We start from the raw sequence: 25,484 nt of genomic DNA, 5'->3' as shown, positions 1-25,484 counted from the left end.
GATCTTTTAAAAGTTCAAAAAACCTAGTTGTATTTACATACGTTCTTCATCTAAAGAGATGTTATATAAACCTTCACCTAAAAAACTCTGATTCATTTTCATTGCATTCATCACTATACCTATATATGGATTACTATTATCATCCGCAAACTCATGAATGTTGCAAGAACTAAAAGTCGAGCCAACCATTCTTTTTAACATAATCATAGGGTTCTTTATATGCACACACCAATACAAGTATTTTCTACAAATATTTTTTTAAACAAAAATGCATCATCATTATATCTTTACAGTGGAACTTTTTTATTTTTATACTTCACACATAAAGATCTACTTTATCCTCCACTATATTCTTCGAATTAAAAGGTATAAAATTAATAAAACCCTCAACTCTTTGAAGATATCTTGCTTATACAACCCTTTGGGTGAATCTCGATACATCAAAAAACAATCCATTACTTATAAAGCCTATATAGAATATTGATGATAATATTTATTAATAATATAACCATCAATTCAAAATCCAAATTTTTTTTGTTACAAATGAATTCACAATTCAACAACTACGTATCATATTTACACAAAACCAATGTTGCATGAAAATATAAACTCAAAAATCATATTAACAACAAATAATCGGGGTCTAACTAATAATCTATCATTTGTTCAATTTAAACCTATTCAATATAATTAAATTAATACCTTCTAATTATTATCAATTTAAAAAAAAAAAAATTTCTCCAAATATTTCTAAATTTTCAACTTAACAATAAAATTAACAAAATGTGATTAATATTCATTAAGGCTATGTTTGTTTCCCGGAAAGTGGTTTTCGGGAAACCACTTTCCAAACTTTTTTGTGTTTGTTTGTCATTAGAAAAGTTGGTCAACGGAAAACACTTTCTAGTCAAAGGAAAATTTGACTTGGTTTTCAGGAAAGTGTTTTCCTGAAAAATTTGGGCGGAAAACAGTTTCCGGAAGTTGTGAAAAATTTAGAAATATCATATTATTTGCTGATTATATCAAATTTGGTGCTCAAACTTTTGATTGCTATATATATATTTTGTTTTGAATATTTATTTTTCAATTTCATCTCTTAAAATTTAATTTTTATATTAACTTTGGTCCTCATTTTTATAATTGTTATTTGTTTTTCCCTTATCATTTTTGTATTGAAATTTTTTATCTATCAAATTTGATCCTCATTCTTTTGATTATTACTTATTTTATTTGAAATAATTTATGAAATGTTAATTATTATTATTTTAATTTCTTCATCTTTCATTTTTTTTTTATTTTTTAGATTTGATCTCTATTATTTTGATTATCATTTATTTTATTTGAGATAATTTATGAAATTATATTTTTTTTTCAATTTCATTCTCATTCAATTTTTTAATTTGTAAGATTTCTTCCTCATTATTTTAATAAACTTGAGAAAAATAAAACATTAATAAGTTATTTTTCAGTTCATTTTCCATGACATAACCAAACACTGGAAAGTGTTTTCTAACTTATTTTTCATTACACTACTAAACATCAGAAAATAATTCACTTTCCCGGAATTCACTTTCCAAAAGAAAACTACTTTCCAGCAAATAAACGGGGCCTAAATAACTCATAATTTCTTTCATTATAACACACCTAAGTTACAAAATAAAACTCAATTTCATCATATTACAAACAAATTCAATTTCTCCTAAATTCTAGACAAACCTTAACATACAAATCATACATTAATACAACAAGATTCTCTAAGAAAAAGTTGTAAAACACTTAAATATATAAGAAAAATACAAATACCACAAAAAAAATCAATAAATTAACCTAAAACATAAATGGGTTGTATGAAAAAAAAGGATAGGTTTGCTTACTTGATGGAGCGAATCTTCAGAAAACAATTTAATCAAAATAGGGATGTTGACACTACTGAGTGTTAGGCTAGCCGTATTTGTGAGGATAAGAGCTAGATTTATGACAAAATAAAAGGATGAGGGGTTGTTGTTTCTGCTATGAAATAAAGGAAGAAGAAAAAGAAAAGAGGGGTTGTTGTTGATTATAACACTTTTAAAGTTAACAACGGAATTTCGATGGAAAATGGCAATGTAATGATTCCAGCAACCATGTCATTGGAATATAATTAGTAATATGTTATATTGTTGATATAATATTTATTGATTTATTGATTATTTTTATTTCATTATTAAATCTATCAGTAATTCTATCTGTAATTTCACAATAAAAATTAATCATTTCTATTATCATTGGTCAATACCAACGGAATATTTTATGCAGATTAGTTGCAATTTGCCAACAACTTTCTAGTAGTAATACATGTAGTTATATGTTAATTAACTCGACCTTAGGAGGAAATCAGTAACTTCAAGTTTTAACTTAGAACATGTGAAATGTCACCAGCAAAACTCAATCTGGTAGCTTTTTACTTGGAATATTCTCAAACCTAAATTAGTTCTGCTTCTTGTAATAATGCACTCAGATTTGACTAATTTTCAAATGATAACTAACTAACATGTATAGAAATAGAGATAGTGTGTATCCCACAAAAACCAAGGGAGTCTGCATTCATAAAAAAGGCAAAGATTCATAACACACAAGTTACATCTGTATAAGGGGGGTGGCCATGATTGCCATCACACCTTTTCAAGAACCAACAACCATATATAGCCCTTACAAAGAAAGGGGGGGGGGGGGGGGAAAGGTTACAAATGCCAATCTCTCTTTACACACCTGCGTAAGTATCTTAATATTTCGTCAACTTTCTTTTCTGAAAGTAGGGGAATCTAATAATCAAGCCTTGTGAGGACACTGGTAGCACTTGGTGAATAGACCAAATGAATCAATCTGACGTATAAAGTTGAGCATGCTTGCCCATCCTCCAAATCCAAATCCCACGACAAAAACCCATACCACCACAAAAAAGTTCACGCAATACGAGCCCACCCACCCTCCAAGAAATGGCGGTGGTCTCTCCACAGCATTCTGTGGAAAAACCAAACAAAAAAATTATCAGTAACTTGATTTATCTAATGAGAATAAAAATGCACTGCGTAATGTGAATGAATTGAGAGATTTTTAAGATGTCTAACCTCTCGAGCCGAAGCAGAAGAGAAAGTGACCATGTGTGCTAATGAGGGAATTATGTAAACAGTGAAGCTGACAAGAAGAGAGCCAACAGCAGAGTTGATAGGTCCAAAGAAAGGGAAGATGATAGCCAGGAACCAAATTGGTATCACCACAGGAAGTCTAGCCAGAGCTCTCTTGAACACGCTCTTTGTGTAATGAATCCCAATGAATTTCTCCCAGACAAAGTACAGTGGGGTGCATGCAAACCCAAATGTTATGAACTGCCAAAAAAATAAAATCAAAACCTTGAAGGAATTGAATATATGGTAACTTTATTTTTTTTTATATAAAAAAAAAAGACTTTTTAGGCCCATGGAATTAAGGAAGTGGCAATTAATTAACCTGATGAATGAGCATGAGTACGACAGCAGTATCTCTATATCCATTCCTTGGTAGCAAGGAGAGAGCATTAGAATGAGTAAGCAGCAAGTCCCCAAATGCCCAGTAAACAGCAGAAGCTGATGGCAGCGTCAAGGTTAACACATAAAGTGTTGCTATCAAGTATATTAGCTTGAACTTTTGTGGCTTCCACATTGCATGCATAATTTCCCTACATTAACAGTCCAAATTTAATTTTTTGATACAATTGTGCATATGCCATGAACACACAAGCGTGCGCGCAGACATATGGGGCATGTATTATGTATAAAAGTGATCTAGATAGTCAACTTACATTCCAAAATGATGGTGTTATGGTTATAATTACAGGAAACCAAATGGAGAGTAAGTAATCAGAAAGTTGTTTACCAGCTTTTACAGGAAAACTCTTTCCTTTAATTATGGGTATGCATGGATACATGTGTGTGTGTGTGTGTGTGTGTATTGATCATCACTCACACTGTGACAGCATGCCCACCAAAGGTATAAAGAATGTTGGTAGCCCCAGTAAAGTACAGAACCATTGTGGTTGGACCTGAGTGTTTCACTCCTTCAATCTTCAAAAAAAAAGGACAGAAGTCAATGTTAAATGGATTATGGAAAGGATATTACGCCAAAATGGACTTTTCAGCTGAATTTTATACCACTTATCTAAGATAAAACATGCAGTCTACCTGTCCATGGATTAGGGAAGCAATTGTCAGATACCATGCCGTATAAGAAGTCATCATAAGGCCTAGGAATGACCAAATTCTATAGTTGTGGAATGAAGGAATAAAGACGGTTGTCGCGCAGCATGCACCAAAGATGTAGGTCCATGTTCTCTTGTCTAGGCTGTCGTTTATGTAGTAGATATTGCTGCGAATTAGCGAAGAAATTAGAGCAGTAGTGAAGGTTAGTTATGACGAAATCACTTCAACCAAATAGGAAAGGAGAAATTAAAAGGTTAACATCATGACTGATGAATATGTAATGATACCTCGCACAGGCAATTAACTGAATGACAGACCCAAATAAAAGAAAAGTGCAGTTGAAAAAGAGGCCGACATTCCTCCAGTGTTTTCCCAGCAGCCCATCAAGAACTTCAAACCACTGCAAACAATACAATTAAGTTAAAGAAGAAGAAGAAGACGAAGACGAAGACGAATACGAATACTTAAAGGTTCTCCAACAAGACTTTTCAGCTAGCATCTTTCCAAGGCTAATTAAGATACTAATTTGTAATTAATCATATATAGGGTATAAAATATATTACCTGAATTACATGATTCCTGAAATCAACCTTTTCCCTCTCTTTTCTAGTTCTATACTCAACATAAAGAACACTTATAAGGTAAGCAGTCCAGCTTCCCAGCAAGCCATAAAACAGTTGAAACAGAATTCCAGATAACAAGCCAAGTTGTGAAAACGAGTAAGGCAATGTGAGAAGCACTTGTGCAACCTACAATCCATTAAAAGACATATCAGCATATGTATATTGATGGGTTTATTTATATATATCTTGCATGATGACAATGAAACCAGAGAGCATTCTTGAATATATTGCCTGATTCGAAGCACAGCTGAACCAAGCATCACATACTGAACCACCATGCCAAAAGAACTTTGAGAATTTGCTCTTAGTAGACTTGGAATCCCCTTCTTCTCTCTCCATTTCCACGTAGTTTCCAGCAATAACAGTCTCGACTTTCTCGGAAGCCATTGCTGTAGCTTACTGGTGCTATTGTTGCGGAAGCAATTGAGTAATCAAGAGTGTCTATAAATAGATAAATGGGGTGCTTCCTTTCTCAATGTTCTGTTATGCTTCCTCTTCTTCCATCTTTATAAAATAAAAAATATTGGAGCAATTTTTGAGTCACCCACATGGGCGCCTAACTATTGATGTCACCCTTGAAAATGTGATTTTCACATCACATAGTTCGCTCATTTTCATAGGGTCTAGCTTTAAATCTCATTTGTGGGTGACACAGCAATGTTCCCCGCATGTGAGAAGCTAATTTCACCGTGCTGCTTTTTCTCTTCCTATGGGCTTGAAAGTGGAATGGTGGGCCGGGCCTCTCATGCATTGCACGAGCGGGGTGGCCCACCACAGGCTTTTTCTAAACCAAACGGAACCCATGTTTATAAATAAGTATATGGATTGATCTTGAACACACACACACATACATACATACATACATATATATATATATAGAGAGAGAGAGAGAGAGGGAGAGAGAGGTTTATACATACATACATACATACATATATATATATATATAGAGAGAGAGAGAGAGGGAGAGGGAGAGGGAGGTTTTAAATAATTAAAAGAGGGATTACAGAAAGATGGGAATGTGAATTCGTGGAGGCTAAGATGGAGTGAATGATGGCTTTGAGAAGTGGTGTTGGTGCTAAACATGATTAAGACCACACGTGTGCCAACTGGCTTTACAAATCTTTGATTTTTAGGACTAAACTAAAGAAGGAAAACTGATTAGACCCTTCATTCTCTTATGTGAGTGTCTATTCCCTTTGGCCCATTTGATTAGGCATCTCACCGATGATCTTGAGTGAGTGTCTTATATTAGTCACAAATGGGAAGGCAAATTTGGAATTGGTTGCCATGTTTGAATAACGGAGTTGTAAAATCATCCATTATTGCTATTGATCCGTTGAGTCTAACGGAAGGTTTAACCAAGTTCACCGAAAATTACATCAGAAACATGTTACTGTTTTGAGAAAGTTTGCCTGGGCCTGTTATTTCATAATATGTGCCCCACTATATAAATTTAGCCTGAATTATTTGAAAGTATTTTTTTAAAAGAAAATTAATTTTTAATATTATTACATTAAAATATCTGAAAACACTAAAAAAATTAATTTAAAATGAAAAAATTAATTTAAAAAAATTAATTTTTTTCAAATAAACAGGTTTTGATTTGGACTATCACCACGTGATTAACTTTAATTGAGCTTAGAACTTGTTTGGGAGTGTAGCCTACACAAAGGTTTGCGAAAAATTAATTTCTTTGTTTAAAATTAATTTTTTTATATTTTCATATTGTTTTGATGTACTGATATTAAAAATAAATTTTAAAAAATAAAAAATATATTATTTTAATTTGTTTCTAAACAAAAAATACTCTGAAAAACAATAACAAACACATTCTCAAACACCCCAAATAAAACATAAACATAGATCATGTTCAGATCAGTCTTTTCCCATCCTCCTTCAACCTTTAAAGGAGGCAGTGGCAGTTTAGTCTTTAGGCTTTAAAGCAAGCTTTTCCGTGACGAGAATCAGATTTCTGAAAGTTTTTGGTTGAGAAAATCAAAGCAAGTCTTTTGGCAATTTCAATTAAGAAAATAAAAAATTGGCAATGAGTAATCAAACAACTTGCAAATGATGATTGTTGTCTTAAATTTATTGCCTTTTACCAAATATAATAATTCAAAATAACAGCGGAATTAGTTCTTCTTTTACAGCCTATGCTAATTGTCTAAGCTCTAATTAGCCTCATGATTGAACTTCTTGTCGCTACAAACTTCCGTTAATTATAATTTTCTCCTTTTTTGGGACTAAAATCATTAAAGTATATATAGCCATAGGCCATAGCTATAGCTATCCGTTGGATCCTGGGTAGCTAAAATCAATAATGAGGAAATTAATTTGTTGACGACATTACATATGATCATGAATTATATGATTACTAGCTGCGAAAATGTGCTATGCCACGGCCTGATTTATTTTTTTTCTGTATAAAATATGATGTTCTAGTGTCATATATGTATTTCAAAATTGAGTAAAAAAAAAGGACCTAAAAAACTTGTAACTCGGATAATCATGATTGAGCCAACCCAAGTTATCTCTCCAAAGCCATGATTAGCTATAGCTATCCATTGGATCCTGGTTAGCTAAATTAATCAATAATGAGGAAATTAATTTGTGGACGACATTACATATGATCATGAATGAGATGATTACTAGCTGCGGAAATGTGCTATGCCACGGCATGAATTTTTTTTCTGTATAAAATATGATGCTCAAGTGTCATATACATATTTCAAAATTGGGTAAAAAAAGGACCTAAAAAACTTGTAATCCCGGTAATCAGGGTTGAGTCAACCCAGGTTATCTCAACAAACTCATAGATCAGATCATAAGATTGGAATAATCTAATAGAATAATAAATAAAAAAAATCAAAAGGCCTATTTAAAAAAAAATCATGTATGTACTACTCTTGACCACAAATGACGGAATTGTTGTGCAAAAATTATTATTGAAACTATTGATAAGATTTGATGTATGATTTATTATCAATTGAAACGGTGGAAATCGCGTGTAATTCGTATTAGACCGCCATAGTGAAAATTTTTTATATATGTAACTTACGTGTAAAATAACTAGTAGGTGAACAGATATTGTTGTGAGAAAGATGATTGACATCTTGATGCTTTATTCAACCAATTCATAATTATGCCAAGTAATGGCAAGTACATTAAATGTGGAATGTTTTTATTTTCATATCAATATGTGTGGAACTAGTTACCCTGATTAATGGAACTAGTGTCCTATTAATCGCTAATTAATGGGACTAGTGCCCTGATTAATGGGTAATTAGAAAAACTAGTTATCCTCGTTAATGGGACTAGTGCCCTGATAAATGGACAATTAGAGAAATCAGTTAATTTAGTAATAGAACAAATGCCCGGTTTGGGTTAGAGAAGATATTGGTATATCCTTAAATTGTGTTAATTGTATTCATTTGTAAAGTTAAGTGTAAAAATAAGAAATTAACTGTTTAGTAATTTATGTGGTAAATATGTAGAAGAGATAATAGGAAATATTCATTGTGTATGAAGCTTATTGTATTTGGTATTAAATAAATTTTTAGGTACCTAGCAACATCATGCCGAGTAGTAGATCATGTAATTGTTAATTGTAATAATATGTAATGGAGTAAGGTGTATAAGAGTTTGATTGTGTTGACAGGTTAATAATTAGGTATTTAATTAGCCTTACTGATAAAGTTTAACGAAAAAGAAAGATGATTTGAGCATGTCTTGCAACTTTAAAAGTAATGGAAGGTTATGTGATAAATTATAAATAATAAGAATGGATGTGAAATAAGTGGAATGAATAATGAATCAAGGAAATTTCTCAATATAACAAAGGTATTATATAGATTGAAGTACGATGTATTAAAGATGAAATAAATATTAGGTAAGTAAAAATACGACATGAATTAAATATATTGTAAATTAAATAACAATGTGAATCAGATATGTTTAGCAATGAGTTACGATATGTATTAAAGATGGTTAAGAGATCATATGATTTATATGTGTTAAGGAAATAAATTGGGGGTAAAATCCATGAGTTGTGAGATAATAATATTAATATAAATTGAATATATTCATGAAGTGGAAAGAGTTATAGAATAACTTCGATGTGAAAAGGAATGTATAAAAGTGTTTGAATGAGACCAATCAATTTTAAAATTGTAAGAAATAAATCATATAGTGATAAATTAAACTAGATTATGAAAGAAACACTTATCATGATGCAAGATGATAAGGTGATGAATAAAATGATGGGAAGAAAATTTATCGGGGAACAATGAAGAATGTAAAATGTTCAAAATTGATATAAGATCAACGTTCTTAAAGAAAAAAAATTTATGAAATTGGTTTTGATCATATAATTATTAAATGTTAGTAATTGGGATGATGCAAATGTTTAATATGATTTAATTTGTGATTTTGTGTATGTCACATGTAAATTCCTTTAAGGACATTCATTTTTTAGGGTCACTAAGTTACTCAGTATTATATAGAAAGAATATTTGTATGTTTTTTAAAAAACTTATAAATAGTTAATGTGGATGAAAATTTTAACAAGAGTTGTAATAAATTATGTGTGTAATTACTTGAATTTTTACGTACTCAGTCATTGAAATTAAATAAAAATGCATGAGAAAGTGTGTGGCGTTACACTTAAAGTATGAGGTGTTATAAGTGGATATGGTTGGATTTTTACAGGAGTCTCTAGACATGATGTTCTACATTAGGTTAAAATTTCAGGTCAATTAAAGTTCGAGAATGGATTATTTCAAAGGGTCGAAGTTAGTGGAAAAATCTTGTCAAACCTGTCTATGTGGACCTTCGTCTAATGTTTAGACTATATCTAGAGCTACAGAAAGAATCCTGCTTATATTTCAATTGGTTTGGAAAGTAGACATTCATGCAATTCTGGAGATATATGGTAGGCTTGCTAATTCATCCGAACGAGACAAAACGACGAGTTTGAAGTTATAACTGAAATCTGTCAGGAATATGCGAAAATTAGAGAAACATTGTTTCCTTGTGTATTATGGATTCTAATCACTACAAGGATTTTTTAATACTTTTGGAAACTTGTGTGGAAGCTATTGGCTTACCTATCTATAAGGATTTCATGTCAAAAAATAAGATATTTATGGCAGCAACTATTATCCATAATTTGCTAGGATTTCATATCCATTAAGGAATGTATATGATGGCAAAAAGACTTGAGATTCTTTTGTTGTTGTTTTTTATTATTTTATAGGATTTCGTAGCACGTTAAGGAGACTAAGGGGAGGTGATTTTAAGGAAGAAAATTCCAGCAATTAAAAACAAAGTTTCCTAGTCAATTTGGAGCATGAAGTTTCGACAAAGCCTCAAAAGAAAGCAAGAGAGAGCTTCAGCCATGCATGAGGGGTTTCAAGCAAGAGGAATTTGTTTTATGGTGTTTTATTTATTTATTTTAGTGTTTGATATTATTAGCTTTGGACTTTATTGTAAATTGAGTTTGTTTTGGCTCATTAAACATTGTTTTAGGGTTTGTTTCAGTGTTAGACTTGTGTTAGTTGATTACTAGATATGGCTTATTGGCTTGCAATCCAAAAGGGGTCTATTAAGGTTATTTAGAGGGGTGTATATTTCTCTTATGGTTGTAAGTTTCAATAGTTATGATGATGTGAATAAACATGATTTTTCCTTTGTTTTACATGTTGTAAACAATCTTTCTTTACAGGGAAAAAGATTATATATCAACTTATCGAAGATTAACTGGATTCGTTGCGTTATTCGCATACTTCAAGTTCTTAGGTACAATGTGATCTTTGAGTCTAAGTTTTTTTCAATATCTTTGGTTTTTAGGTATAGTGTTACCTTTAGGTCAGGATTTCAAAACTGATATTTAGCTTTCTTGGTTTAGTTTTCAATTTTGTTATGAATTGTATGACCATATGATCATGAAAATTGTATAATCGAAAGGCTCCTTCTCTTCTCTGTTTGGATTCATCTTGCCTGGAGCCTCTACCACTAAGGCCCACTCTACTTAAAAGCTTTCTTAAACCAACCTAAAATTATACAAATATAAAGACACAAATAAAGTTGAATAAGTGATTAGAAGGGTTTCTAACCTTGATGAGGAGAGGGCAGATTAAGGGAAATGCGAAGAAAAAGTTGGTAGCACCAATGGGTATTGTCTTCATCAACATTTCCTGATTGGAAAGAAAAATGAACCAAATAAACCATTAAGCCTCTCTCTCTCTCTCTCTCTCTCTCTCTCTGTAAGTGTTCGGTGAAAGTTATCTAAATATGAAAATTTGATAATGGCATGAGAAAGAGTTAGCTTTTCTACCTCTATAAAAGACAACTAAGTAAGCATCCTCACTTGTAAAACTTCATTGTCTCCTTTTACTTGATTGATTGGTCAAGCATGTCACCTTATATTAAATCATTATATTAAATCATCATACCATATAATTTTTTATATATAAAAATTATCTCTAGTAAATGTGATTGACAACAATATTCTATAAAAGTTATTTGTTTCTTTCTTTAACTTATGTTGAAGCATACCTCCTGCAATACAATTTTGAAAAAGTTGTTTGTCTCCCCCTTCCACCTGCATTCAAGCATGTCTTATATAATGCAACTTTAAAAAAGTTACATATCTTCTCCTTCCATCTCCATTCCTTTATTGTCCCATTATATTAAAATGACTCAATCATATCACTCTATAAAAGTTATTTGTCTTTTGCTTTTAACCAAACATGCCTCTAACATTGCATGACTACATTATACAAGTCTATGAAAGCTACTTGTCTCCTTTTTCCATCTCTAACCAAACATGTCTTTTTTATAGCTACACCCCATACATTTTTATTTTTCTACTTGGCAATCATTAAAGTAAGGCAAATTTAAGTCTTTGAAATGCATGTAATTTCAAATATTAAAGGGGGCAACTAATAAGGTTGTTAAAACAAAAAAGGAAAACTTGGGCTCAAAACTAAGCCTAAGAAATAGATATTGGGCTTAAAACCGAGTCTAATAAAAAAAGAGGTTATCTAAAATTAAGGAGGAAAATCTTTGGCTCAAAATTAAGCCTATAGAGGGAATTTTAGGCTCAAAATAGAGCCCAATAAAAAAAAATGAGAGAAAAAGAAAGAGATGGTACCTAAAATGAAGTAGGAAAATCTTGGGCTTAAAAATGATCCCAGCAATAAAGAAAAAAGGATGCCCAAAAATCAAAGAAGAAAAGCAAAATCAAGAAAGAGAAGGAAAAAAAAAAACAAACTGAAAAAGAGAAGGGAAAATCAAGGAGGATAACCTTAAGCTCAAAACTAAGCCCTACAAATGTCAAAATCAATGAGAAAAAAACTTAGGCTCAAAACTGAGCCTAGGGAAAATAAGTTAGTTTCATAACCAAACCCAAAAAACAAAGGAAATAATAGCTACAAACTAAATAATAAAAGGAAGATAGGCCTAAAATCAATCCTTCTAGGCTCACATCGAGGTTATTTTATTCTTCTCTTGTTTTGAGCATTCTTTATGTTAGGCACATTAAACAATGTTAAGTAAACTCACCACCTAAATCTCTCGTTTTATGTAGACACCTACTTGAACGTTTTATTTCACAAGTTAACAGTATGAGTGCCTATATGAATTATTATTTCTATAGTTTAACTACAAGGTTTCACGCGTTCCATGATAAAAGTAATTATTTTTCTATGATTACTCCAAGGAGTATGATGAACAACATGTCCACTACCCTACCCTATATAGTGAAAATTCATATGATCGAGTAAGTACAAATACTCAAGATCACAAGGTTCACCAGGTATGTAACATAACATAATAAATCATGAAACACACCCTTACACAGAATTATAAACCCGTTTGGGAACCCTCATTCCAACCAAAAGCATCAAAATAATGCTTATAGAACGTGGATTGCATCGTAGCTACAACCGTATTTTCAAATAAAGCCTATCTAAACATAACACTCTTGCATTTTTCTCTTTTTTTTTATGTTGCATCTCTCGGCAATTTGCTAACTTAAGCATAAGATGATCCTATAACCACTAACCCAACCCGGCTTCAAAAAAATTCTCAAAGTCCATTAAATATTCCTGTAATGTTTGAAATTTTTTTCGACTTTTGTCTCCCAAATCCCTGAAGTTTTCTTTTCTTTTTTTCCCTCGTAATTCTAATTTAGCAATGGTGGGAAATTCCGAGGTAGTCACTAGTTTTGGGAAGGTTTTCTGTGCAAAGTGTAAACTACATGTATACATGCCTATAATTTGGCAACATTTACTTACCCTGAAGGTGTCCAAATCTTTAGTAGGAGTGACTGAAAAAAGTCATGAAGGAAAGGATCTGCACCAGCCGGCCCATTATAATTACTTCTTTGCAGCCACATGTCCACGTGGACAATTAACTGTAGCAAAGCCCAAAGCATACGAGGAATACACATAGCAAGCAAGCAAATGCAATCGAATCACACACATGCAAGCCCGGCTTACAAGCAACTTCCTATTCATTTCCTAATGTTCAGAAAAATTGTTGATTGGTTCGGAAGATGGGTTTGAGAACTTTTGTATTATAAGGAAAACTGGAATTCTGAAAAGTGCATAATGGTAGGATTCGAAGTACTAATACAATGGCAATGTATAAATCATAAAGGCAAATGATGAATACATGTGCGGAGAAGGTTACAGATTAGTTTTTCCGATGTGGCAGATTCCGGTGATCCACTGGTGACTTCTTTTTGGGGTTACAGATCCACTTATCACTTTGATGCACGACTGAAAAGTAAAAGTGAAGAAAAAGGAATGAATGGAACCTCGATTAAACTTGCATGAAAAAATTAGGGAAAGAATCAAACCGGCTTTGCTCTAAATCCTTCCTACAATGGGACTAATATTTTAATTTTACTGTCCCTCCCTCCACACGTATTCTTCACCACCCTGCTTTATATGCTGCGTCCATTTTCACTCTTTACCTTCACAGAGAGAAACAAGCAAAGAGGCATGGCACGTCTTAATCTGAATCTACTGCTGTTGCTGATTCTACTCGTGCTTTCATCAGGTAAACGTTAATCATTATCAGTTTTGCTCTTTGTTTCATTAATTAATTAGCTAACTCTATTGATTTATATTGTTATGCCATGCTTGGTTTAGTACAACCTCTTTAATGTTATAAACACTTGGTTTGCTATACAATGAATCAAACTACTACCGGTGCTTCTCTAGATTTTTATTTTTGCTTTTAGTGTTTGGCTGTTCTTTTATTTTTAGTTTTTTTTTTATTTTTAGTTTTAATGGTGTATCCACACTAAAAGCAAAAATAAAATCATAGAGAAGCACTAGTAATAATTTGATAATATAGCAAACCAAGGGTTTATGGTGGAGTCCACCACTAAAAACAAAAATGAAACCCTAGAGAAGCACTAGTAGTAGTTTGATAGTGTAGCAAACCAAGGGTTTATGGTAGGGTCCCCACTAAAACTCAAAAAACACAGCAATAATATTTTCCTGTTCTTAACTCAATTTCCCCGGATGGACAGGGCCAAAAATGATGGAGAGTCTGAGAGTCTTCACCATAACTAATTATTGCAAAGAAACGGTATGGCCGGGTATCTTCCCAGGTGAGAACTTCAATGGTGGTGGATTTGAGTTGAAACCAGGCCAATCTAGTGTTTTAAATGCTCCGGTTGGCTGGAGTGGCCGGATATGGGGTAGAACAGGCTGTAGTTTTGACAAAAATGGGAACGGTACATGCAAGACTGGGACCTGTGGTTCATTCCTGAAATGCAGGGCCTCAGGTGAAACCCCTGCCTCACTTGCTGAATTTACCCTAACAACACTCGACTTTTACGATGTTAGCCTTGTCGACGGGTTTAACTTGCCGATAGCTGTTACGCCGATCAATGGTAAAGGAAATTGCAGTGTTGCTGGCTGTGATGCAGATTTGAGGGATACTTGCCCTTCAGAGCTGGCTGTTAAGTCCAAGGGAAAGGTCATCGCTTGTCGAAGCGCTTGTGATGTGTTCAACACGGATGAATATTGTTGCAGGGGACTTTATGGAAACCCTAGGGTGTGCCAACCTACATTTTATTCAAAGAAGTTCAAAGAAGCTTGCCCCACTGCTTATAGCTATGCATATGATGATCCTACCAGTATTTGTACGTGCGCAGGAACAGATTATGTCATCACCTTTTGCTCATCCAGGTTAGTAAACAGGACGACCACATATATTAAGATTTTCAGCTTCTTTCCTATATATATATAGAAGAATCACGTTTTATTAAAGTTTTTGGATTCGGTATAAACATATATACTTTTTGGTTTTGATTTCAGGAAGCGAGAGGCTTGCACCTACCATAATAACAAGCTTATTTGCAGTGGATCAAGAGGCTTAAAATCACTGATTGAGAGATGGTGGGCTCTCGTTTTCGTATTGCCACTGTTACTTGCCTTCTGATAATGGATTCTAAGCAAGAAGAACACGTTTTCTGTCTTTGAAGCCTCATTTTTTATGAGCTTCACCTTGTACAATTTTAATACCGATTTAATCTTCTCTTCGCGAGAGGAAGTATTTCCGAATTGAATGTAAATACAGATTTGCTCATCCTATTTATTTCAGCTTAATTTGTTATTTCTCCAAAAAGATAAAAAGAATGTCGTTTGGTTTATCCTTTTGTACATCGCCGGCCCCCAGCAGAGGGAGAAGGAGGCTAGGGAATTCACTACAAGATTTAACAGTTTTACCGACGGAATTTTTTCATCGGCGTAAGACACATATTCCATCGGTAATTAATTTATCGACAGAATCACCGACGAAAATGCTCCGTCGGTGAATCTTTCGTCGGTAATTTTTTGTCCGTCGGTAAATCTGTTGGTAATAAAAAAATAAATTTATCCGCTTTATTTCGTCAGTATATCCCTCGGTAATAATATTTTTTATTACCAACGGATTTACCGATGGAATTACCGTCGGTAATTATTTAAAAACATTAAAAAAAAATTCATTTTATAAAATTATAAAATAATTAAATTAACATAAATTAACACTGTATAATATATACTCAAAATGCTTGGAAAAAAGAATAAGAAAATCAACTCAAACAAATTTGCAACAAAAAAATAAATTCAACTAAAAAAATTCATATGAAAAAAATGAAGTTGCAATTGCTAAAAATTTAAAAATCCTATGAATAAATCTACTAAAAATTGATCTCATATGAAAAAAAAATCTCACAACAACATTTATACAATTATTAAGAACAAAAACAATTAAAAATAAAATAAAAAACAAATATAGTGAAAAAAATCATGAAAAAAGAAGAAAAAAGAAAAATCTTACCTTAATGTAGTTGCAAGTGAAGCTAAGGAGAGAAAAAAAATTCATTAAGCATATTAATTAAAAAAAAAACTAAGAGGATAAAAGAAGAAAGAAGAAGAAGACATACCCAAGCATGGAGGAAAAGAGAAGGAGATGAGGAGAGAAAAGAAGAGAAAGAAATAGATAAGAAATGATGTTTTTTACATATAGTGAAGAAGAAGAAGACGACATACCTTAATTATGTTTTTTACATATAGTGAAGAAGAAGAAGTAGAAGAACAAGAAGAAGAATAATAATAATAAGAAATGGGTCTGTCTCTTGTGAAATAAGGGGATTCAGGCTTTTTATTGAGGCGCGTTACCGACGGATTTACTGACGGATAATTGAATATTAATATTTTTTAATTATTCCGTCGGTAATTCCATCGGAAATATTTAATTTAAATTTTCAATTTTGTAAAAAGTTTTCAGAAACCGCCAAAAAATTACCGATGATTTTTCAATCCGTCGGTGATTCCGTCTGTAATATTTAAATGAAAATTTTAAATTAATTGAATTTTTTCAAAAAACCGCCAAATAACACCGATGACTTTTCAATCCGTCGGTGATTTTGTCTGTAAAGAACAACAATTAACAATGCAATTGGAAAGTGAACAGTTCTGGAGCTCTCTGGAAAATACCGATGGAAAATTCCGTCGGTGATTCCCTTTGTAATTGACATGATGAACAGTGTTCATAGTTTACCAACAAAATTTATCGACGGAATAAATTCCGTCAGTAAATCTTTTGGTAAAAATGACACGTCATCATTTTTTTTTGCTTTGTTTTAATTTTTTTTTCCACGGTAATTCCCTCGGTATATACCGAGGGAATATTTCCGTAGGTAAAATCCCTCGGAAATCTACCGATGGAAATATTCCCTCGGTATTTCCGTTTGTATTTATCAATTTTCTGGTAGTGATAGAAAACATGATTTCAATTTAAATATAAAAATAAATTAATTTTAAATTATATAATATAAACATAATAAAAAGCGTCTAAATATAATTTTAAATTTTTAAATATTTTTAAATATTCAAGATTAAAAAGAATTTTAATTTTAAGAACGGATAAAAGTTTTCAATAGTAATGTTTGCCGATTTAATTTGCAGTAGAGTAATGACGCTAATTAAATAAATCACTACAAGATTTAACAGTTTTACCGACGGAATTTTTCCATTGGCGTAAGACACATATTCCGTCGGTAATTAATTTACCGACGGAATCACCAATGGAAATTATCCGTCGGTAATTTTTTGTCCGTTTGTAATAAAAAAATAAATTTATCCGCTTCATTTCGTCGGTATATCCCTCGGTAATAATATTTTTTATTACCAACGGATTTACGGACGGAATTACCGATGGAATTACCGTCGGTAATTCCGTCGGTAATTATTTAAAAACATTAAAAAAAAATTCATTTTATAAAATTATAAAATAATTAAATTAACATAAATTAACACTGTATAATATATACTCAAAATGCTTGGAAAAAAGAATAAGAAAATCAACTCAAACAAATTTGCAACAAAATATAAAACAAAAAAATAAATTCAACTAAAAAAATTCATATGAAAAAAATGAAGTTGCAATTGCTAAAAATTTAAAAATCCTATAAATAAATCTACTAAAAATTGATCTCATATGAAAAAAAAAATCTCACAACAACATTTATACAATTATTAAGAACAAAAACAATTAAAAATAAAATAAAAAACAAATATAGTGAAAAAAATCATGAAAAAAGAAGAAAAAAGAAAAATCTTACCTTAATGTAGTTGCAAGTGAAGCTAAGGAGAGAGAAAAAATTTCGTTAAGTATATTAATTAAAAAAAACTAAGAGGATAAAAGAAGAAAGAATAAGAAGACATGCCCAAGCATGGAGGAAAAGAGAAGGAGATGAGGAGAGAAAAGAAGAGAAAGAAATAGATAAGAAATGATGTTTTTTACATATAGTGAAGAAGAAGAAGAAGAAGAAGAAGAAGAAGAAGAATAATAATAAGAAATGAGTCTGTCTCTTGTGAAATAAGAGGATTCAGGCTTTTTATTGGGGCACGTTACCGACGGCTTTACCGACGGATAATTGAATATTAATATTTTTTAATTATTCCGTCGGTAATTCCATCGGTAATATTTAATTTAAATTTTTAATTTTGTAAAAAGTTTATAGAAACCGCCAAAAAATTACCGACGATTTTTCAATCCGTCGGTGATTCCGTCTGTAATATTTAAATGAAAATTTTAAATTAATTAAATTTTTTCAGAAAACCGCCAAATAACACTGACGACTTTTCAATTCGTCGGTGATTTTGTCCGTAAAGAACAACAATTAACAGTGCAATTGAAAAGTGAACAGTTCTGGAGCTCTCTGAAAAATACCAACGGACAATTCCGTCGGTGATTTTGTCCGTAAAGAACAACAATTAACAGTGCAATTGAAAAGTGAACAGTTCTGGAGCTCTCTGAAAAATACCAACGGACAATTCCGTCGGTGATTTTCTTTGTAATTGACATGATGAATAGTGTTCATATTTTTACTAACAAATTTACCGACTGAATTACCGACGGAATTTATTCCGTCGGTAATTCCGTTGGTAAAAATGACATGTCATCTTTTTTTGCTTTGTTTTAATTTTTTTTCCCACGGTAATTCCTTCGGTATATACCGAGGGAATATTTTCGTCGGTAAAATCCCTCGAAAATTTACCGACAGAAATATTCCCTTGGTATTTTTATTTGTATTTTTCAATTTTCTAGTAGTGACAAGCTATTATTTTAAAAATAAGTATTCGTACACTACATTATTAAATATTCATGTAATCTTAAAACTACACAGAGAAATGTAAAAACATTAATTGTACTTAGCGTTTAATTTTGATATACTGTTCATTAGACATATGTGTCTAGTAATATGATGTATTATTTTTTAAAAAATATTTTTTAATTAAAAATATATTAAAATAATATTTTTAAATTTTTTTAATTAAAAATATATTAAAATAATAAAAACAACATTAAAAAATCAATAATTATAATTAAAAATAAAGAATAAAACAAAACAAACACCCTCGTACGCAAAACCCATCCTATACAAGCAGTGCGTCTATAAAACGCGGTAAGATCTCTCACCAGCCCCTCCGAACGGAGAAGAAAAACACCAACAATAAAGTTGGAAAAAAAGAAGAAGAAGAAGAATAAAAAATGGCGAGTGGCGGTGCTGCTGCTGGTGGTGGTGGAAAAGTGTCGTTCAAAGTTACGCTCACCTCCGATCCAAAACTCCCTTTCAAAGTGTGCGTTAATTCGTTTCAGTTTCTTTAATTTTCTTTTTTCCTTTTTGATTCGCTGTTGAGTTTCTTAATTGTGGTTTATCTTTTAATTCAATGTGCTAATTTTTGAAATTCCAGATTTAGCGTACCGGAAGCAGCCCCGTTCACGGCCGTTTTGAAATTCGCTGCCGAGGAATTCAAAGTTCCTCCCCAAACCAGCGCTATCATTACCAACGGTACTTCTCTTCTTTTGTGTTTCTTCTTATAATTGGTTTTTACATATTATTATTAATAATAAGAAAAAATGCATCGGTTTATAGTTACTTTATTGCATGCAATGAGAAAATGCGTGTAAAAATATGAGAGCAACAAAAAAATAAGAGGACATAAGAGTTTGAAATAATTTGATAAGAGCCTCATGAGATTATGTTGGAAACAAAAGCATTGAGTATAAGATAATTATGGTATACGTTAAGAGTGTTTTTTAGGTATTTTTTGTGACTATGGTTTAAAAAAAAGTAAGATCGAGTTTGTTTTGCAATTGTTTTTGTGTTTGTGGTATAATAAACGCATTTAAGTGTTTAGTAACAAATTAAATTGTGTTTTGTACTGTAGAGCCTACTAAAAAATTAAGTTTGAAACACAGTTTTTATGAAGTAGTTTTTACATGCTTTTTTAATTGAGTTTTTTAAAATTCTGTTTGTTTTTGAGTTTCAAAAGCGTTTTTGAAAAAAATTTAATATTTTTTATTTTTTTCTTTACTTCAAATTAATATTTTTTTTTATGTTTTCAGATCATTTTGATGCGCTGATATCAAAAATAATTTTTAAAAATAAAAAAATATATATTTTGATGCATGTTCAAGTAAAAAACACTTTGAAAAGCAATCGCAACCACTCTTCCAAACATTTTAGTTTTGCTACACATAAACCTCAACCATAATTTTTATCAAACACGTATCTAAATCTAACTAACCATATTTTTTTTAAACTTACTTTTTTTAAACCACAACCACAAAAACTACCTAAAAACAAACACACTAAGTTTAAAAAAAGTGTGGTTAGCTGTGGTTAGTTGGATTTAGATAAGTGTTTGATAAAAATTGTGGTTGAAGTTTATGTGTAGCAAAAAACATGTGTAAAATGTTTGGTAAAAGTGTGATTGCAGTTGCTTTTCAAAGTACTTTTTACTTGGAAATGCATCAAAATAATATTTTTTTTAAAAAAAAATTATTTTTGAGATCAGCGCATCAAAATGATCCGAAAACACTAAAAATATATCAATTTGAAGCAAAGAAAAAAAATAAAAAAAAAATTGAATTTTTTCAAAAGCGCTTTTGAAACGCAAAAACAAACAGGGTTTTACGAAACTCAGTTAAAAAAGCATGTAAAAACTGTATCACAAAAACTACGTTTCAAACTCAATTTTTTAATGGGTCCCGTAGTATAAAATGCAGTTTGGTTTGTTACCAAATACGTTGTTGTGTTTGTTTCATCGCAAACACAAAAGCTGGTAAGAAACAAACACAGTAACTATATGCATCTACAAGGTAACAAAATGTCACTCTAATGATGCATATTTAAGAGCCCGATTAGTATTGCGGTAGAGGTTGTTTTTTAAGGTGTTTTTTGCTTGGAAATACATCAAAATAATATTTTTTTTTATTTTAAAAAAATTTATTTTTTATATCAGCGTATCAAAACGATTTGAAAACACAAAAAACATTATTTAAAGAAAAGAAAAAAACAAAACATTTTCAATTTTTTTCAAAAACTTTTTTAAAACTCAAAAGCGTTTTTGAAACTAAAAAACAAACAAGCTTTCATAGATCACTTGTGGTTTCTCTAAACACCAATTTCACCTTTCAAAATTATCTTACTATTTTTATTTTTTTTAGTTTTGCTGTTACTCCCTGCTAAATTGTTGTTCTGTTTTCCGCCCTTTTTAGAGATTATTATTTACATGGTTTGGAGGTTGAGTTTTTCTTGATTTTGTCATTGTTTCTACACCCTGGCAAAATCTATGTGATGTAATACTTGTTCTGATGGAACTCTATTTTCAAATAGATGCCCATGTTGGAATTTGATTTGACCGTGTGATGGAGTGGATTTTTTTTAATTAGTTTTCCAGAATTGCTTGTTTTTCATTTTGATCTTATATATATATATATATGAACTGGAAAATCTCAATTTTCATGAGATCCTCTATGATTTTCAACTGGCCAAGCTGTCTGTTGACAAATTCAAATTTTATGTTTAAACAATTTTTCCTAGCATATTACTTTTGGCCTCTAAGTATTTTTCTTGTTTTACTGATCATCTTCTTCTTCTGTTTTATCTGTTACTCATAGTTGCTTAACAGCTTGTATGTGCTGTTTTAGGACTCTTAAGGACTGTTTCATTTCTATTTTCTTATCATGCTGGTTAACATATTGCTTTTAGCCTCCTAAATTTATAGGGAAAATGCTCCTAAATCTATGCAACTGAGAAATAAGAAAACTTAAAATGGCCTTTTTTTTAAGTTGAAGCTTTTTCTAGTGATGCGTGTATGCATAACAGAGACTTGCACAAATGTTGTATTCTAGATTATACTGGTTTCCCTGAAAACCAATTTGAGTTGGAAAGTAATCTCATCCCAATTTTTATTTTTTTTTCTATTTTCTCCTTCTTAATCTGGCCTTTCACTCTTTTCCTAAAAAGACCATTCTTTAAACAGTGGGAAAGTTGTTTCTTGAGTTTGCATTGCCCTTAGACCTTGAGTAATTAGTTTTTGTGACATAATAGTTGTTCAGCTGGAATCTCATTTTCTGGGACATTTTTCCTGCAATTGGATTTGGCATTGCACAATGGAGTGAATTCCTTTTAATTAGTTTTAATTCCTGATTTTGTCAAATGGAAAACTTGGTTTTTATCTTAGTTTACAAAAGCTCCCTTGACAGTTTTCATTTTGATGAGCTCTTTGCCTATATCTGATATTTGTTTACTGCTGCTACACCTCAGGGATGGACCTACTTGGTTCTTTGAAGAGGAACATATTTGAAAGCTAAAAGTTACCTCATTTTAAGCTATTTAACCCAGAAAACTTTTCCTTTGTTGATGATTACCTCCTCATCTCATTTTGTTTGTCACCTGTACCCTCTTTTATTCTGAAATTAGGAGTTGGCAAACAGCTAGCATGAGCTGTTTCAGGACTCTTAAGGCACTGTTTTATTCTTGTATTCGAAAAGTGATCTTTGTTTTGTAAAATAAAAGGTTGTTTTGTGGGACTAGAAAACTCATCTTACATACTGTGTTTTATCTGTTTAATGAATCTTGTACCAGAAAGTGCACTTTATTTTTGGAATAGAAAGGAAGTTGAATTCAGGCTAACATGTTCTGAAAATACACATGAAAGACACGGGAACCAAAAATAGAGGGTTTCAGTTGGGTTAAAATATTTTGTTTTAACCATCGTATGGTTTTGGAGAAAAGTTCTGAAATTCTATGCAACTATGAAATGTTTAAACCTATTTTGTTTTCCTTTAAAGTTGAAAGCTGCTTTCTTGATGCTTTTGTGCTCAACTGAGATGCTTGAACAAGTGTCTCATTATAGATCACATGTTTTTGAATATCGATTTTGAGCTTGGAAAATAATTTTTCTTGAACTTTTTGTTCAGTCCCTGCTAAACTGTTTTTTTAACAAACAACTCCCTTAAAAGATTGTCTTATTTACATGGTTGAAAAGTCAAACTCTTTTGCATTGTTTCTAGACCCTGAGGACTATTCTATGTGATGCTGTAGTTCTGCTGGAATTCTATTTTGGTCTGTATTTGTCTTGGACTTTGATCTGGCATAGTGCCATGAAGTAAAACTATGATTCACTGTCTGCATTTCTCTTTTCCATACGTAAGACCAGAAATTTTTTATTGTGATGGTCCTTGATGATTTTCAACTGAGTTAGAGGCAAGCAAACTCTTGAGATTTCCTTAAAAAAAGTGCTCCTGATTTATGGTTGCCTTGTCACTGGGATTTGGGATTACATAACTGAAATTGCCTTGGCATTATGAAGAGATTAGACAAGTCAAATTGACAGGATGGAAAAATCCAAGTTGGTTTTGTAAATGAATTGGCTGCATTGATCTTTATTATTTCTATGAACATACGGTCTAAGCCATTACTTGTCTCCTTTGCATTTTTCACTGTTTCTTACATCAAACCTTTTGTTTTGACTTCCCTCTCCAGATGGAGTGGGAATCAATCCTCAACAAAGTGCAGGTATGCCATGCTCTCTTTATATTTTTAGATTTTTGTTTTCAGTTAATTCACCGTTGTCTTTTTATGGTGTCTCCCCATGGATATTGATCATAATATTATGAAGTTGCATGTATGCCTCATGTCCCATCTCCACATTCTAGTTTTTCCATTTTCAGCATCTCATAATATCAAGGAGATGTCTGCCAGTAACCCCTAGGATTATGAGCAAGGCACAAATCATTTATTGTTCATGCCTTGGTCTGTCTTCAACAGGTAACACAGTAGCTTTTATTATCATCCCAATAGCAAGTGATCAGATTTCTGTTAAGGTATTATCACTTTAGCTTTAGAAGTGCATTGACAGTACATTAATGTGCTTTTGCGATTGCGGTGAGTTACTTCTCAATTTGTTTAGAAAAAAACTAAATCGTAACACTTCAACCCTAGGCCTTGCTCATATGGTAGCACCATATGTTAGGAAGTATCTTTTCATGATATAATTTTAGTAATGATTTGTGCACTACACTGTTGCCAAGGATCTTGATTTTTGTTTCACGTGATTTTGACTGGCTAGGCAATGTCTTCCTTAAACATGGTACTGAACTGCGCTTGATCCCCCGTGATAGAGTTGGAGCTTTTGAATGTTGAAAACAGGATCATCATCAGACATAAAAAGTGGTTTATCTTTTTGCTGAATCTGTGATTGTTTTCTTCTGTGCCAATTCTATAAGTTGGGTTGATAGTTGCTTCCTGCGCATTATATTACTGATATGATGATCAATATGAATTGAGATGAAAGGTAGCTGCAACACATGGTCTTTGAGTTAATCATAATGGAAAGGTCGCATTGCCCTTTTTCTTAGTCCTTTCTCTTCCATTTTGCCCATCCATAATTCCATCAGAGATTTGAGCTTGGGGTGAATGATTATAGGTCAAAGGCGTGGTTACTTCTAATCAGGGCCAATACAGATGCAGTGGTTTTAGTACGTTTTTTACCTCGACTTATTGGATGATGGATCTAGGTTATAGACTAAAACCAAGGCCCATTGTGGAAGTTAATGTGCCTCATGAAAGGGTTGCTCCCGGATAACGTAATTTCTATTTCAGCATTATCCTTGGTCTGAACCCCAGTCATGAGTCGAAAATTTTCAGTACCCAGGACCCTTGCAAAGGTGGAGTAGTGAACTGACTTTCTTGCTCTTTTCGGACCAAACTGCGCGTGCCCTCTACCCACGTTGAAGATGGTGTGAGCTTGCCGACCGAACTGTACAAGAGAATGTGTCGCATGTGGGCGTTTGTGTGTTTACATATTTGATTTGACATGTTATTTGCTTTCTAGCAAGTCGGTAAAAGAGGAGAAATGGCAGAGGGATACGGGGTGCCCCAGAGAGGCGAGGCCCACAACGGTGATATGGTCATAGCAGTGGTCAGTTCATTGGGAGGTTGAGAGAGTGAGGACAAGTGCATTTAGAGTCGCTTTCAATTTTTTGGCTCTTAAAAATTGACAATTGAATCTGATCACTAACTCCATCACGTTCACTAACGTATTCATGTCTCCTAGTAGGGCCAACAACGGGAAGGAGTCCCGCCAGTATTTCCGGGTACTTTCGTCTCGGTGACAGTTGTTTTTGCACAGTTGTTAGTTGCCTTTTGGAGGTTGAGTTGATGCTGCAGAGCAGTAGCAGCCATAAAGTACTTTGGCTCTTGTTCTGGAGAAATAATATGCAGATTTCAAGCTTTTGGAGAAGGGAGAAACAATGCACAAGTAAAATCTTCCTCTACCCTTCT

At 32.3% G+C, this 25,484-nt stretch overlaps 3 protein-coding genes across 5 annotated transcripts; 2 read left to right on the top strand and 1 right to left on the bottom strand.

Moving 5' to 3' along the window:
• Positions 1-2,554: 2,554 nt before the first annotated feature.
• Positions 2,555-5,320, bottom strand: LOC7460939 (auxin transporter-like protein 3). Its single transcript, XM_002306579.4, has 8 exons — positions 5,069-5,320; positions 4,778-4,963; positions 4,502-4,614; positions 4,197-4,380; positions 3,982-4,079; positions 3,487-3,694; positions 3,108-3,365; positions 2,555-3,000 (listed from the first exon to the last, which is right to left on the bottom strand). The coding sequence occupies exons 1-8, from the start codon at positions 5,222-5,224 to the stop codon at positions 2,809-2,811; spliced, it is 1,395 nt and encodes a 464-aa protein (XP_002306615.1). The 5' UTR covers positions 5,225-5,320; the 3' UTR covers positions 2,555-2,808.
• An 8,496-nt stretch (positions 5,321-13,816) lies between these two features.
• On the top strand, positions 13,817-15,468 carry LOC7460938 (pathogenesis-related thaumatin-like protein 3.5). Its single transcript, XM_002307387.4, has 3 exons — positions 13,817-13,903; positions 14,382-15,045; positions 15,175-15,468. The coding sequence occupies exons 1-3, from the start codon at positions 13,846-13,848 to the stop codon at positions 15,296-15,298; spliced, it is 846 nt and encodes a 281-aa protein (XP_002307423.1). The 5' UTR covers positions 13,817-13,845; the 3' UTR covers positions 15,299-15,468.
• Positions 15,469-19,292: 3,824 nt separating this feature from the next.
• On the top strand, positions 19,293-24,558 carry LOC7469133 (ubiquitin-fold modifier 1). 3 transcript variants are annotated; one of them, XM_024600864.2, is made up of 5 exons: positions 19,293-19,488; positions 19,603-19,700; positions 23,685-23,717; positions 23,970-24,025; positions 24,271-24,558. In XM_024600864.2, exons 1-5 carry the CDS (start codon positions 19,400-19,402, stop codon positions 24,307-24,309), a joined length of 315 nt encoding a protein of 104 aa, XP_024456632.1. In that variant the 5' UTR covers positions 19,293-19,399; the 3' UTR covers positions 24,310-24,558. The 3 variants fall into 3 exon arrangements, with proteins under 3 accessions (XP_024456632.1, XP_024456634.1, XP_002307422.1); XM_002307386.4 differs by lacking the exon at positions 23,970-24,025 and having other exon boundaries at positions 19,297-19,488; XM_024600866.2 differs by lacking the exons at positions 23,685-23,717; positions 23,970-24,025.
• The last annotated feature ends 926 nt before the right edge of the window (positions 24,559-25,484 follow it).

This window comes from Populus trichocarpa, chromosome 5 (genome assembly GCF_000002775.5).
Source record: "Populus trichocarpa isolate Nisqually-1 chromosome 5, P.trichocarpa_v4.1, whole genome shotgun sequence".
Taxonomy (NCBI): Eukaryota; Viridiplantae; Streptophyta; class Magnoliopsida; order Malpighiales; family Salicaceae; genus Populus; species Populus trichocarpa.
Note: the sequence above shows the minus strand (reverse complement) of the source record. Positions and strands in the feature narration are given on the sequence as shown.